Here is a 13,599-nt window from a genome sequence, read left to right on the forward strand (position 1 = left end):
GTGTTTGCAGTAGCCTCACAAAAGGCAGAAGTCTTAACAGCATTTAAGCCATGAATTCTGACAAGAGTTTGTGAATTAAACGTTGGTTGCACAGTTAACTTGGTGTGTACATCTGAAAGCAATTTGTGTGGTAGATACACTTGTGAATCAGATGAAGTTTTTTAAGAGGCTTTTGGAAGTCTTGTTCAAACTGAAGTAGGAGCTTCAAAGCAAGCTGGAGAGTGTTTGTATAATCTTGTTGAAAATGCTCTTTCTGATTTTTGCAAGAGGTTTAGTTGCTTTTGGCTGGGATATGTTCACAGGATACTCTCCACGTGCAGCTTGCTTTTGGATTGTTTTCGTGTATTTAAAGCTGTTAGTAAGAGGGAGTCAGGGAACTTGCTTTCTGTACAGTAGGCTCATTATACTTGGGCATTAAATTTTTCTTTGCTTAAATGTTTGTCTCTAATAAAATTACAAGAGTAAGCAGTGGTCTCTGTGTTTGTGGAAAGTGTGACTGGTATACTTAAAAGTTGTAAGATGGAAGGAGGGCAGGCAGCTGAAAGATTTACAGCTGCTATCTCAATATTTGTATTTCTCGGGTAGTATGCTCTCGTCCTGGTAGGGTATACCCATAAAACATTATTTCTAGCAGTCTTTTATATAAGGATACATGCACCATGCTTTTCTGTTTGTGTAATACTTGTTTACTTCCTCTATTCATTGCTTAGGGGACCAAACACATCAGACTAACAGGTTTCACAACCATTTTGATGTGGCTACTCTAAATGTGCACAGATTTATTTCATCTGGTTGTCTGTCTTGATGTGAATCCTTAGGCATATGTTTCCTGTTCGCAGAGCTTTGTGGGATTCTCCTGGACTCTTAATGTTGGCATCTCCTGTCATTCATGGAGTTAAATTTGGTGACGGAATTGCGTCTTAAGAATGAAAATTGTTGTAATTATTTTTAACATGTCTTGTTTTATCTACTCAGATTCACTTACATGTTTTAATGGAGGTGAGTGTGTCTACAGAGAGCTGTGCAACTGCAGTCGATTTAATGCAACTGGACCAAGATGCCAGACAGGTGTGTAAAGAGAGAAAACTAACTGGGTTTCTGGCATTGTACTTGGGTTCTCACAGCTAGAAGAATGACTGCCCTATGCCTAAAGTTTCCTTTGTGCCCTACTATTTTTCCCTTCCTTTCTTTTCTGTGGTGATATTTCTCAGCATACCACATACACTACTACATCTCAACAACATGTTGACTCAAAAAATCAGCAGTATGTCTGAGGTGACTCTCCTTTTATTAGTGTATAACACAGGTGCTGAAAGAGATCATATATGCAGAACGTGGGGTCAATATAACTTTGAAACTTTCGATGGACTGTATTATTATTTTTCTGGGAAATCTACATATGCACTTGTGAGACACACTGAATTAGATGAACAGAGTTTTTCCATACAGGTAGGGGACTGTACTTCTACATTCCTTTTAACTGTTGGTGAACATGCTAATGATGCATTAATTTTAAGAGGTTAAAAATAACTTGAGATAATAGTATGGGCTTCTAGCATGTAATCTAGATATAATTTCAATGTGATGTGGGCTACCAGTTACTATAGCACAAAATATAAATAGTTGGAAGAAGTGATGTGTGTACTTTCAAAGCCTGCTGCTGCTGTGAAAAGAGCACTCCCAGAACAGTGCTATTTGTACTCATTTTTTGGGGAAGGGAAGAGTGGGATAAAACTACTTGTTCACATGCTGAGGGCGGGATTGGGAGTATTAGTTGTGTAACGTGTGGATTACAAAGAATTTGATGAAACTCTTGACTTTGACACTAGTGATTTTATTTGGCAGGTGAATAATGATCCTGAATGCTACTCTTCTCCTTATTCCTGCAAACGGTCCATTAGTTTATTCTTTTCTGGAGATGAACAGATAAAGATGAGCAGTGAAATCACCTATAAAGGATCTGGGTAATTGCACTTATGTTTCTAATGCTGTGGTTACACTGGAATTAATCTGAGTACTGCTTTGGTAAAATAGATGTAAACTGGATCACTTAGGTTTTGGTACTGTAAAAAAAAGTATCCAGACCACGGCTGTAATAATTACTCTCCATCTACAGAGTAGTGTCTGAGGAAGGTGATATCTAAAGGAGTGGTATATAGTATTAAGTAAAAACATTGATACACATCCTTTGATTTTTTTTTTTCCTGTTATTTGCAACTTCCTCTTATTTTAGTGGAGTTACTCAGTATTTATATTGGCGATTTTCACATGTATGAGGAAGTCATGAAATAGTGGCATTTTCTCATGTGAAGTTGTTTTTGGTTCTGTGTCATTTCAGAGTACAATTACCTTACATTATTGGAAACTTACACATCCAAAAACTAGCTGGATACTTCCTAGTCAGGCACCAGTATGCCTTTAGTCTGGTTTGGGATGGGATGTCTGCAGTGTACATCAAAATGGCACCAGACTATCTGGGCAAAACACATGGACTGTGTGGAAATAATAATGCTATCCTGCAGGATGATCTCGAAACTAGTTATGGTGAGTATTTAAAATATACTTCCTGTCATGCAATATAGATTTTTTCAGGTGAAATAAACATTACTTTGCGTAGTTTTTAGTTGTAATGCTAACTGCATTTAAGGAGGGCAACTTCTGAAATGGAAAATATGATATGGAAGTACTTCTGGTAGATGATACTGTTAATGAAGAGGGCCAATTTCTATACAGGTGGGGCTCTGGGAGATTTTTAAAAAGCTGTCTTACTCAGTTATCTACAATGATGCTTATATTTCAGTTTCCTCTGGACCTGAAAGCTAAAATCTACTTTTACTTGTTAACTGCCCTTTTGGCAATTTTCCAGCCTGTGGAAGCCTGAGATACTGCTATTGGAAATAAATCAATAATTTTAATTAGTAAATCAAATGAATGAAGACTGCCAAATCTTGTTTGATCTGGCATTCCATTTGTGCTAACATTTTCAGTAGTTACCAGCCATCCTTCAATACCAACTCCCAAGAGTCTTGGCTTTCAATAAATACTGAACAAAGACATCTATAAAATGAAAAGAACCAGGGGGGAAAAAAATCAGGCCCCTTGAAAGATATTTGGTTAGGCAATAAAAAAACTCTGGAAATCATTGCTTTGTACTGTTTAACTCTTTGCTCCTTCTTAAAATTAGGATATTTCTATAGAGTATTACTTCAAAGCTCAGAGTTTGTGGTATGTTTCCTTTGTTGTTTGCGTGTGCCACTCTGTTTCAGAAAGCAATGGCTCTGCACTATTATCAGTCCTTCCCCCCATTGAATAGTTTGCTCGCTAAATCAGAGTGTTTAAATTAGTACCTGGAACAATAGCCCATTGTCCTTGTTGCCTTCAGAGACTTGCCTCCATCCAGCCACCTCTCTCTGGGTATCTCAGTTGCATAAAGCTGGGATTGTAGCACAAGTTGATACACTGCATACTGGCTTTATCCAGTTAGCTTGGGAAGCAGTACTAATAAAGATATGGCAAGATATGCATTCATGGGTAACCCAAGTAATAATCCATGTCACCACTTGTCTATGACGGATAATGCCATCACTAGCTAGTTTAATACTAGTGTGGATGTTTCTGCTTATGTGAAAAGTCACACTTTAACTTGGTTAATGTAGACAATCATTTTGTACCATTGCAGCGACCCAGGAATGCCTCATCTTTCTTGTGTTTTAGACTTTCTGCTGGGAGTTTCATATGAAGTAGCAGCACAGACCTACGTATACACAGTTTATTACAGCTTTTCTTTACTTTCTTCCATTCAAGAACTGTGGCAGGAGCAGTCCTGTTCCCTTAAAGCCCTTCCTTGCCGAATCACCTGAGTGAGCTTTTTTCTGCCATTCTAAAGTCTTCCTACTTTAGTCCTTTTTAAAAGTATTTTTCTTTCTTGAAAGGACTAGGTTGTCTTTAGACATCTAGTTGTAGGAAGGGTTTGGTGCTCTCTGCTTGATGTGGTGTTTTGATTATTGAGATGTTTCCCTGGGAAATCCTACAGAAATGCTGTTGTTCTTCCAAGTCACTGTGTGACTCTGTTGTGTCTCTCTCTTATTTAGGAAAACTGACAGACGATGTAACAGAATTTGTAGAGAGTTGGCAGGAGGATCCTCCACAAGGAACACCCAGTTGGGATAAATCTCTTCTGAATGAACCACCCTGTCTGAAACAAAGCCATGAATCTCTACAGGTTTGGATCAACACAAAAGGATTATTACAATAGTTGGTGATTCTAATTAGAGTGAGAATTTAACATAACACTTTGAAGAAGACTGGAAATATTCGCAGTTCCTCTTTGGAGACATGGAGTGAAATAATTGCTGCAGCAGAGCTTTCCCTGTCCTCTCCTTTCCCCCCCCACTTTCGTTCTGTATGTAATTCTTAATCTTTTGAAATATAATATTGCCTGCTTGGCAACCAATGGAAGTGCTTTAATCTGGGTCTAAATGAGTGAAGACTCGTGAAGTTCCTATCCCTTAGGAAGGATAGAAAGGAGTGGGCATGCAAAGACAGAATAAGGGCACAGTTAATTTGTCCATCACATTGAAGTAGTTTTTCCTTTTAAGTAATGTTTTCAAGATATGACCCTGAAGTGCTCTGAAACTGAAGATGATACTAGGCATGTTCTATTTCTTTTGCCTTTCACTGTGTAATTTAACAGAAATTAAGACTATTGCAGGTCACCTGGGTTTAGCTGCAACATGGTCTATGTTCTTGGGGAAGGGATGTATTTTACTAACATTGGTGTGAACGTGGATGCTGTGAATACTCTGGCATGGAGAGCAGTGTGTTGCTAGCCGCTGCCTCTAGCTGATGAGAGGAAAGTGATTCCTAGTCACAGTCTGAGATGTCGGTTCTGATTTTCCATAGTCTTCTGTTCTGCTTAGGTTTATTTCTGAAAACCTGTTCTTCACAACAGCTATCTCATTAATTTCAGAGGGCATACGCTTTGTGTAATATCCTGTTACATCCTCCGTTTGAACAATGTCATGAATATGTGAGTCCTCTTCCTTTTATGGCAAGCTGCACCAATGATCTTTGCATGTAAGTGACTGTTTTTGGGTAATTCCAAAGCTATTTTAAAAACATTGCCCTTCTATCATAAGAATGAATTGTAGATGTTAACAGAACGAATGTGTGTCTTTTTCTGCATATTAATTTTTATCTAACATTCTTTTATTATTTTAGTTTTCTCACTTGTTCTAGTTTTACTGCCAGAAATTTTTTGCAGAATTGTTCCTGTTTTCTTTGATATAAGGATGACCAAAATCAGGCCTAGATATTTTCATAATTTGTTAGTGTACCTTCACTTGAGTATGGCATCAATTATGATTTTGAATGTGCAACATCATTAATATTTCTAACTTTAATGAAAAGTAATAGTGAATAGGCCAGTTAGGCATCTACAAGCCATAGGTTAATCCAAGGAAAAGAGGAATTTGATGAGTATTTGAATTTATGCTATCATTTCACAACCTGCTACGCTCCTTATTTTAACTAGTTAAATTAACAGGCAGGACAGGCGAAGATAATTTCCATTTCTTATACCATGGTGCCTCACTGGCAGAAAACTTACACTTCCTTCTTGTGAGTTTCTAGAAGGATGTTATTCCTTTTATAAAAATCAAGACCTTGATTCAAGTCTGTTTATACTGCTGTGTCTCTGGCTTTCATGGATTTATTCAGGAAATTAGCATCATATCTCAAATACATTCATGACTTGTCTTCAGGTATGTCAGAATGTCTTACTTTTAACCTAGCCAAACAACACAGTACTTTAGAACTTTATTAAAGCAGGTTCAGACAACTTGGTTGTATGCAATGCAGGAGCAGTCATGAGGTTATGATTGCGTGTTTGAGTGTAGGTGGAAAATAATATATCTATTTTTATTTGTGTAAGGTCAGCAGTTGATAATGCAACTTGGTGTCGAGCATTAACTGAATATGCCAGAGCATGCGCCCAAGCAGGAAAGCCGCTTCATGGATGGCGAATGCACTTTCAGCAGTGTGGTATGCAGATGCTTTTGTACTTGGAAATACTGCTTAGTGGTTGTGTCTTGGAAAGGGTGCCCTTCATACTTTTACTTCTTTGTCTTTACTCCCATTTTGAAGTCATATAGTTCTTAATGAAAGCTGAAAGCATAACTATGGACTCACCTCAAGGCTACATAAATGCAGTGGGATTTCTTTTTTATTTGTACTGAATGTATTTAAAGAACTAAGGTTCTTAGAATATGTTTTAAGAACCTTCTTATTAAAACATCAGAAATTCTTTAAGATGATTCACCATTTGTTTTTTCACAGAGCTACTCTTTCAAATATTGTCAAAGTCTTCATAGCTTTCTGATACATGAAATGTGTGTCATGAGCATTAAAAATAAATCTGAATTACACTTGCATAAGTCTACATCTTAGAAGTCACAGCAAGTAAGTTGGAAAGAGATCCATTTAATTTGTCCACCTGCCTGGAACACAGGACCCAAACTGCCTTGTCATTCGTGACACATTTCCCCTGTGTTTCCAAGAATTTTTATTAATTGATGTTCTACCACTTCTTATGCTGGTCTAAGTATCTAAATAGCTCTGCTGTGAGAAAGTTTCCCTGAGTCTCCCTTGGTGTAATTCAAGATTATTCCTTCTCAATGCACCTTTAATGGCCAGAATGTGAATATATGTATATTGTGTATGTGTTATAAAAACCATTGTTTCATTGATCTAGACAACTGATACTCAATCGGCTTACCAAGAAAGTAAATACCTGAAAGAAATGTGTACAATCTATATAAGCCCTGAGGCAGTAGTACAATAGCTTTTCATTTCTCTACCTGTTCCTATTTTTTAGTGATTACTTGTGCTGAACCCTTGACCTACAATGAATGCATCAACTGTTGCCCTGTTTCGTGTCATCAACAACCACAGTGCATTGACAGTGATCTTCCCTGCATTGATGGATGCTACTGTCCAGACGGTAAATTTTGCTTCTCGAATACATATTATTTGATTCCATAACATTTTCTACTGTTCTTCCCGTTTACATACCTATATGGCCTGGCTAGATTAAGGCATTCACAGGAGCTCTTTGTAAGTGCAGTGCCAACAGAATGTGGATGAATGATCTTGTTTTCCTCGTAACCCACAAAAGCCTTTTCTTCCCGCTAACAAGTAGGAATATGTTTCATCACAGATCCACATTCTAGCTGTAGAGCTCTACAATCTGAGTGAAAAAATGGGGTTTGCTTTGTTGTTGACAGGGCAGCCATCCTCCTGATTCTGGTGGCTGCTGCTCATTTTTAGTTTTTTTTTGTTTGGTTGATTGGTTAAGTGTTTTGGGGGTCAGAGGGGGTATTTTGGTGGTTCAGGTTTTGGGGTTTTTTGCTGTGTGGTTTGGGGTGGTTTTTTTTCCCTGGAAGAGTGCTTGCAAGGTCAGATGCTTAGGAGAGCTCAGAAGTGTGATATGACTAAAACTCATTCATGTGGCCAGAAACAGCTTTTGATACTGAGATTCTTATTCTGTTGTATGGTTCTGGCAAGTGAAGTATTTACCGATGTTACCTATGGCAAAACTTTACCCTTATTACCAAAATATACTTTAGTGTTTGGTTTTCCCCTTGTTGCTGGCTTCTCTTGGATGCGTAACTACTTAAAACAGGATAGCGGAAGTTATGCCATGGATCTTCAAGTTTTATTGGCTAGTCTTTTAGCCTCTGGCTTTCTAATAATGGAATAATTAAGAAAAAAAACCCAAAAAAACATTACAGTAAAATAAGGACCAAACAGTAACTTAAAACATAGAAAGGTGCTCAAAGCAGCATGTATTGGTGCTTGTGTGTTTGTTTTTGGTTTTGTATGGGTGGTTTCCTCCCCTGTCCCTCAATATTAAATTATTGTTATTCATACTATTGTTAGTGTGTCTCAAGTGGTTTAGGCACCTGGTCCATGTAATATAATTAATTTAATATAATTCAAATGCATACTTGTTCTGCAAAAATTACTACGAAATAGTCTGGAGTGTTATTGTCATACATGAGCATTTGTGGTATTCTTGGGTATAATTGTTACTGCTCCATCAGTGATTTGTACAGATATTTCAATTTTTCCATGTTGTTTTATTTCTTCTAGGCTTAATTTATGAAAATGAATTGTGCGTCAAGCCTATAGACTGTCCTTGTGACTACCATGGAAGTTTCTTTGAAATGGGTTCAGTGGTTTATGAGGAATGTAATAACTGGTTAGTAATTTTTCTTTTGATGCTGTGGACTTAATCCTTTCATGGTCATAAAAGAGAACTTCCTTGCATAAAGTTGTTAAGCCCTCACTGTTTCTATGTAGAAAAACTGTTGTTCCATACAAGTTATGCAAGGAAGGGAAAGATAAAAGAAACTATAGAGCTATTAATGTAAGAAGAGCAAATGACAGATATTGCAGAGAATACTGTAATGTTTAATAGCACTTTTTTTCACCCTGAACTCTGCTTCAGACTAAAAAGTATCTGGAATGCAAAATGTCATCAGGAGAATTACTTTGACTTTTTGCCCCTTGTTTATGTTGTCTCACCTGGATGCAACCTAATGTCACTGTGGCACTAAGCTGCTGTTTTGGGAATTTCTAAGTTAATTTTATACATTGGGAAGAAGTAATACCTTTTATTGGATCAACTTAATTGAAGAAAATGGATGAGCCTTTTTTTTAAAGTAGTAAGATTCAAATTGCTTGTGTTAATTATTCTTAATTTTAATAATCCTTACCTTTTATAATGGTTATCAAGTTGCGAAAAAGAAAGAAATGGGTGCATGGATGAGTTTCCAATTGGTCATAGTCTTGTGACAAGCTCTTGCCACACCATCCAGGCATTCTGGTCACTGTGATAGCCCTTTTGTGAGACTGGAGACACTTGGTGCTCATTTCATAGGGAAGGAATCCAGGAAGAACAACGAAGGGACAGTCATATATGCTTCACATACACACACACAAAAAGAAAAAATAATTATGAAACCTTTTGGGTTTTATTTCAGCACTTGCATTGGAGGAAAGTGGATTTGTACAAATCTTACGTGTCCGGGTATGTGGAAGTCTTGAATACTTAACTATTTAAAAGCTGGATTTTTACTTGGGGTAAAATATTCCTGTTATACTGAAATATCATATTAAGATCTATAATTTGCATTTCTTTCACTTTCTACATATTAACCCATCAATATACACAAATTAAATACTAAGATCATCTGACTAGCAGGCATCCGCTTTTCGATGCAGCGTAGTAATGCGTCCCCCCTATACATCACCATAATGTCTCTGGTAGATGGCACTACCTGGTCATTCTTATCATTCAACTAAAGCTTCCTCTGCAATCTGCACTTGAAACACTTATGGCTAGATTACTTTTCTTTTTTTCTCCACAGTACTGCTGCTTAGCGATATAGTATCCCAGTATTGTACAAATATCAGTTAGTAATTTTCACGTGCCTGTGGAATAATGGGTTTTACTCTCCTCACTTCAGATAAGCAGCTAAACAACAGAGATTAAGGTCAAAAGAATTTTGCACATTAAAGGTACCCATGACCTCATGGTTCTAATAGATGCCAGTAGATTCAAGCACTGGTCTCAGAGTTATCGGTTAACTGTGGGAGTGCTTAACATTTCTGCAAATAATCTCAGATCCACAAATTAAATACCCAGAATGTAAGGATCACACACATTGCCTCCTTCTGGGGTGACAAATTGTTTATGTATGGTGGCCTGGCAGCAGGTAGAAACTCCCTAACAAAAGCAAGGATAGGGTTCAGTTCCTAAGTGTGTTCCTAGTACCTGGTTATTATAGGAATACAATTGTATAAATTATAACATGTATGGAGTATATGAACTCTACAGCAGTAAGAACTGTTGAGAGTGCACTGTCTTTTCTACTCGACATACTTTAATATGTTATTTATGTTTGTCAGCTGAATGCTCAGTTTCAGGAGACATTCATTTCACGACCTTTGATGGGCGCAAATACACTTTCCAAGCTACCTGCCAATATATTCTAGCAAAAAGCCGAACATCTGGAGCATTTACTATATCCTTGCAAAATGCTCCTTGTGGACAGGTAAGGCTTAAAACCTTCTTGTAATATTTATATCCTGAAGGGTTTATTAATTGGAGGGGGGGAAGTAAAAAAAAAAAAACAACTACCTGCAATTGAGCATATTAAAATTAATCAGTAGGAACAATTTTCCTTAATGATGAAGTACTTGAAGAACAACAGTGCAGAGGAAGTCTGTTTGTACATTCTCAAGTTTGCTTGCAATAAATAAGAAAGATTATACTAGCGTTCTGATTCAGTGTTCACTGAGGTCGTTCAGTAGCATGTGGTGGTTCATGCAGCAAACCCTGGATGATGGCTTACTTTTCTTGAGCTTTCTGACTATATCTTTCTGGATTTGCAGCCAGCACAAAATAAGCCTACCGCTTGAAGGAAGAATGACTTGTTTTGTGCCCTGAATATAGATTTCTCTTTCGGCTTGAAATTCACTTACACTGATATGAACAGCTTTGGATAGCTTTTGGGACAGCTCTTTCTGATTTAGGTGTATGTATACATCTGCATTACTGTTAAGATGTCATCCTGTACAATTACTTTCAGCCAAACATGCATATGTATATATGTAGCTGATACTACGGGTGCTCCTACTTTATATTTGAAAGCTTCTGGTACTGTACACAAAAGTCACAAAGTATTTAATATGCTTTACGTCCAAGACCCATTCACTTTCCTTTGTTGTGGTGTATGTGGATTTCTGAATATGTATTATTATAACAGTCTTGATAGGTCTTGTGATTTTGGGGAAGTTAAGACAAGTTAGAAAAGATCTTAAACATACATAGGTGGTATGAGAGGAGTAGTTGACTGACTTGAGCTGTTTTCTGGAGTTAGGCTTTTCTCACTGACTTTCATGAGTTCTACATGTACACCTAAGGGCAGAATTTGGCCCACATTTGTATTAGGGTCATAATGCTACCATGGATGTCTACTTACGAAGCTGCTGGACTTGCCATAGCAGCAAGATGTTAAACTTCGTATCTTTGTCAGATTTATGTTGTCTCCAATGGTCTTGTGTAAGGATTTTTATGTAGGAGCAACTGTACTGATATTTGAAGTGTATATTTAGAGTATTTCTAGATCATTAGGCCCAAATTTTAGTTCTTAAGAGGATGAGCTTCCATATTGTTGCAGTTATGTACTTCACGTAAAAGCAGTTGTGGCACCATTAAATTTTGCTTCAGTGACGGTAATTAATTACACTTCATTCTAGTTGTTTCTTTTTCGTTCTAAAGAAATGTATGGTTCTGTAAGTCCTTTTACACTGATGAGCACATTCATTCTTCTCTGCAGCTTCTATTGTTCATGCACTTGAGATTTCCATGGGAAGAGAAGTGGTCATATAAGCTGTCATGCCACTTTCTAAATGCTGTTTCAATAGTCTTGTCCTTGTGCACTAAAACAAACTACTCTGAATGGCAAAGAAGACCTTTAAGCAGAAGGCAGTCATATTAAAGTGGCCTTGACAAGTTTATTATAATAGAAATTATTTATTTGCAATCCAGGTAAGAGATGGGAAACTGAGTGCATGAAGTCCCCTTCTTCTCATCTCAGTAATAAAAACTGAGAGGTAAGAAAAATAGCTTAACTGGATAGAGACCAGTTAAGTATATGATCCACAAGTATATACCCCACTATGTCTTCTGTGGTTCCTAGGACAAATGTATCAGGACATCAGGTGAGGTATGTGACAGGGTGCTGAAGAAGTAGATTCCTGTGTGGTGAATAGGACTGCTTTATTACGCTATAACAGCCTCTAGCTCTTTGAGGGAGAAGAGTTACAGTGAGGGCTGTGAAATGAGATCTTGATGAGACACGTACGTCAAAAAAACTTCTAGACTTTAACCTCTGTTTGCATCATTCTTTGGGTTGGGAAGTATTTGCAGATCCTGCTAGTTTATTATTTTCTGTTTATAGGAAAGTAGAGACTGTTTCAAGATACACCTGATTATTGCTACAATTCCCCACTTCATGTGCATATTTGGCTTAGCTTCTTCTGATTTTAATGACCTCAGCTGGCTTTGTTCTGTTCTAACCTTGGGATCCTGAAGAGTTAAATCAGTATCATCATCTAGAACAGGGGTCCACAAACTACGGCCCACAGGCAGGATACAGTCCCCCAGGGTCCTCAATCCAGCCCCCGGTATTTACAGCGTGCGCCCCCCCTGCCCCCCTCCCCCCCCCCCCCCCCCCCCCCCCCGCCCCGCCGGGGGTTGGGGGGGAAACCAAGCAGCCGCAGATGACTGCCTGCCACTTCATCTGCACGCCGACCCCCTGTTTAAAAAGTTTGAGGACCCCTGATCTAGAAGAGCAGAAAAATAGAATAGCTGTGAAGCAAAACTTAAACATAGGCATTCAGCATAGGTGTAGCTCTGGGCGCTCAGCATAACACTCAGAACTCCTCAGAGTCCAAGAAGCTTGAGAACGGTGGTTGTTTATTGAAACTGTGTTCTGTACTATGTGGTTGAAGGTAAGCAAAGGGGATGATCCCCAAAGAAACACTCTAGGCAACTTTTTTCTTCAAATGAAAGTTGAAGCATGGTTGACTTCTTGCAGAAGCTCACAGTGAGACCTGTTGAAAAGCCCCATTAATGGACAAGAGAGGTCTGGAGCAAATATCTGCTATGGTAATGTGCAGGATATCTATTGTGTGTCTCATTTCCTTTTGTGTTACAGAATTTATCTCTGTGTAAAACAGACAGAAGTATGCCTTTTGCTTTAGTTGTGGTGGTGATGCTTTCGTTGGGGAAAATGATTATCAAATTAAGGCAAGAGCCTTGCAGTAATTCTTAAATCATTTTCACCCTGATTTAAGGTCTTTGCCTAATGTGTGTCTGTGTTGGAGTGCTTTGTAGGTGAAAAACAGATTCTCTTGGCTTTTACTACATGTTGGGCTTCATACTTCACCTAGCCTTTAATAAAGCTAGTCTGATCAGTCCCTAATAGGTATAGGCTTTTACAGAGGTTTGAGTGAAGCATTCTGAACATCAGAGACTTACATGGTATGTTTCAGGGCTACGTGCTGCTAAATTAATTATTAATGTACAAGTCATAAGAGGGTAGTGGAAACAGTTTGTGTATTATAACACAAGAATGTGAGGCTTCAGTGCAACTATTCAAGTGTCTAACTATCAGCTAGCTGGTACCACTTGGCAAAAGAGCTGCTTTACAGCTCCCTAGGCACCGTCCATTATCTTTTTCCCATTTATAAAAATTAATGAACTGAAATGGGAAGCTAAAAGATTTGTAGTGCAGAATCTCATATTTCTTGATGGTTTGAGATTTATGTGCTTTTTTTAAAAAAACCCAACTTATCAGTCCCATCTCTTTCAAGCAGATTAAAAAATGTAGAAAGAAAATACCTGGGGAGATTTTTAGCTCTCTGAGTCACAAAGAATCCAGTCATCTAGAGCCTTACAGCTGGTGACATAAACAGTCATCAGGTCACAAGTTATTTCAAAACGATGTGAAATTTTGTTTAAGCATT

General features: G+C 37.9%; 1 protein-coding gene across 1 annotated transcript in view; it reads left to right on the forward strand.

Moving 5' to 3' along the window:
* The window catches only part of OTOG (otogelin), a 104,458-nt gene that overhangs the window by 11,090 nt on the left and 79,769 nt on the right, over nucleotides 1–13,599 (forward strand). Inside the window, exons 5-15 of the mRNA XM_056355075.1 lie at nucleotides 976–1,068; nucleotides 1,295–1,449; nucleotides 1,846–1,964; nucleotides 2,339–2,544; nucleotides 4,092–4,222; nucleotides 4,970–5,076; nucleotides 5,933–6,042; nucleotides 6,875–7,000; nucleotides 8,152–8,260; nucleotides 9,045–9,091; nucleotides 9,973–10,118. Coding sequence (XP_056211050.1) covers nucleotides 976–1,068; nucleotides 1,295–1,449; nucleotides 1,846–1,964; nucleotides 2,339–2,544; nucleotides 4,092–4,222; nucleotides 4,970–5,076; nucleotides 5,933–6,042; nucleotides 6,875–7,000; nucleotides 8,152–8,260; nucleotides 9,045–9,091; nucleotides 9,973–10,118 — 1,349 coding nt within the window. The remainder of the gene's footprint in view (nucleotides 1–975; nucleotides 1,069–1,294; nucleotides 1,450–1,845; nucleotides 1,965–2,338; nucleotides 2,545–4,091; nucleotides 4,223–4,969; nucleotides 5,077–5,932; nucleotides 6,043–6,874; nucleotides 7,001–8,151; nucleotides 8,261–9,044; nucleotides 9,092–9,972; nucleotides 10,119–13,599) is intronic.

This window comes from Falco biarmicus, chromosome 10 (assembly GCF_023638135.1).
Source record: "Falco biarmicus isolate bFalBia1 chromosome 10, bFalBia1.pri, whole genome shotgun sequence".
NCBI classification, from domain to species: domain Eukaryota; kingdom Metazoa; phylum Chordata; class Aves; order Falconiformes; family Falconidae; genus Falco; species Falco biarmicus.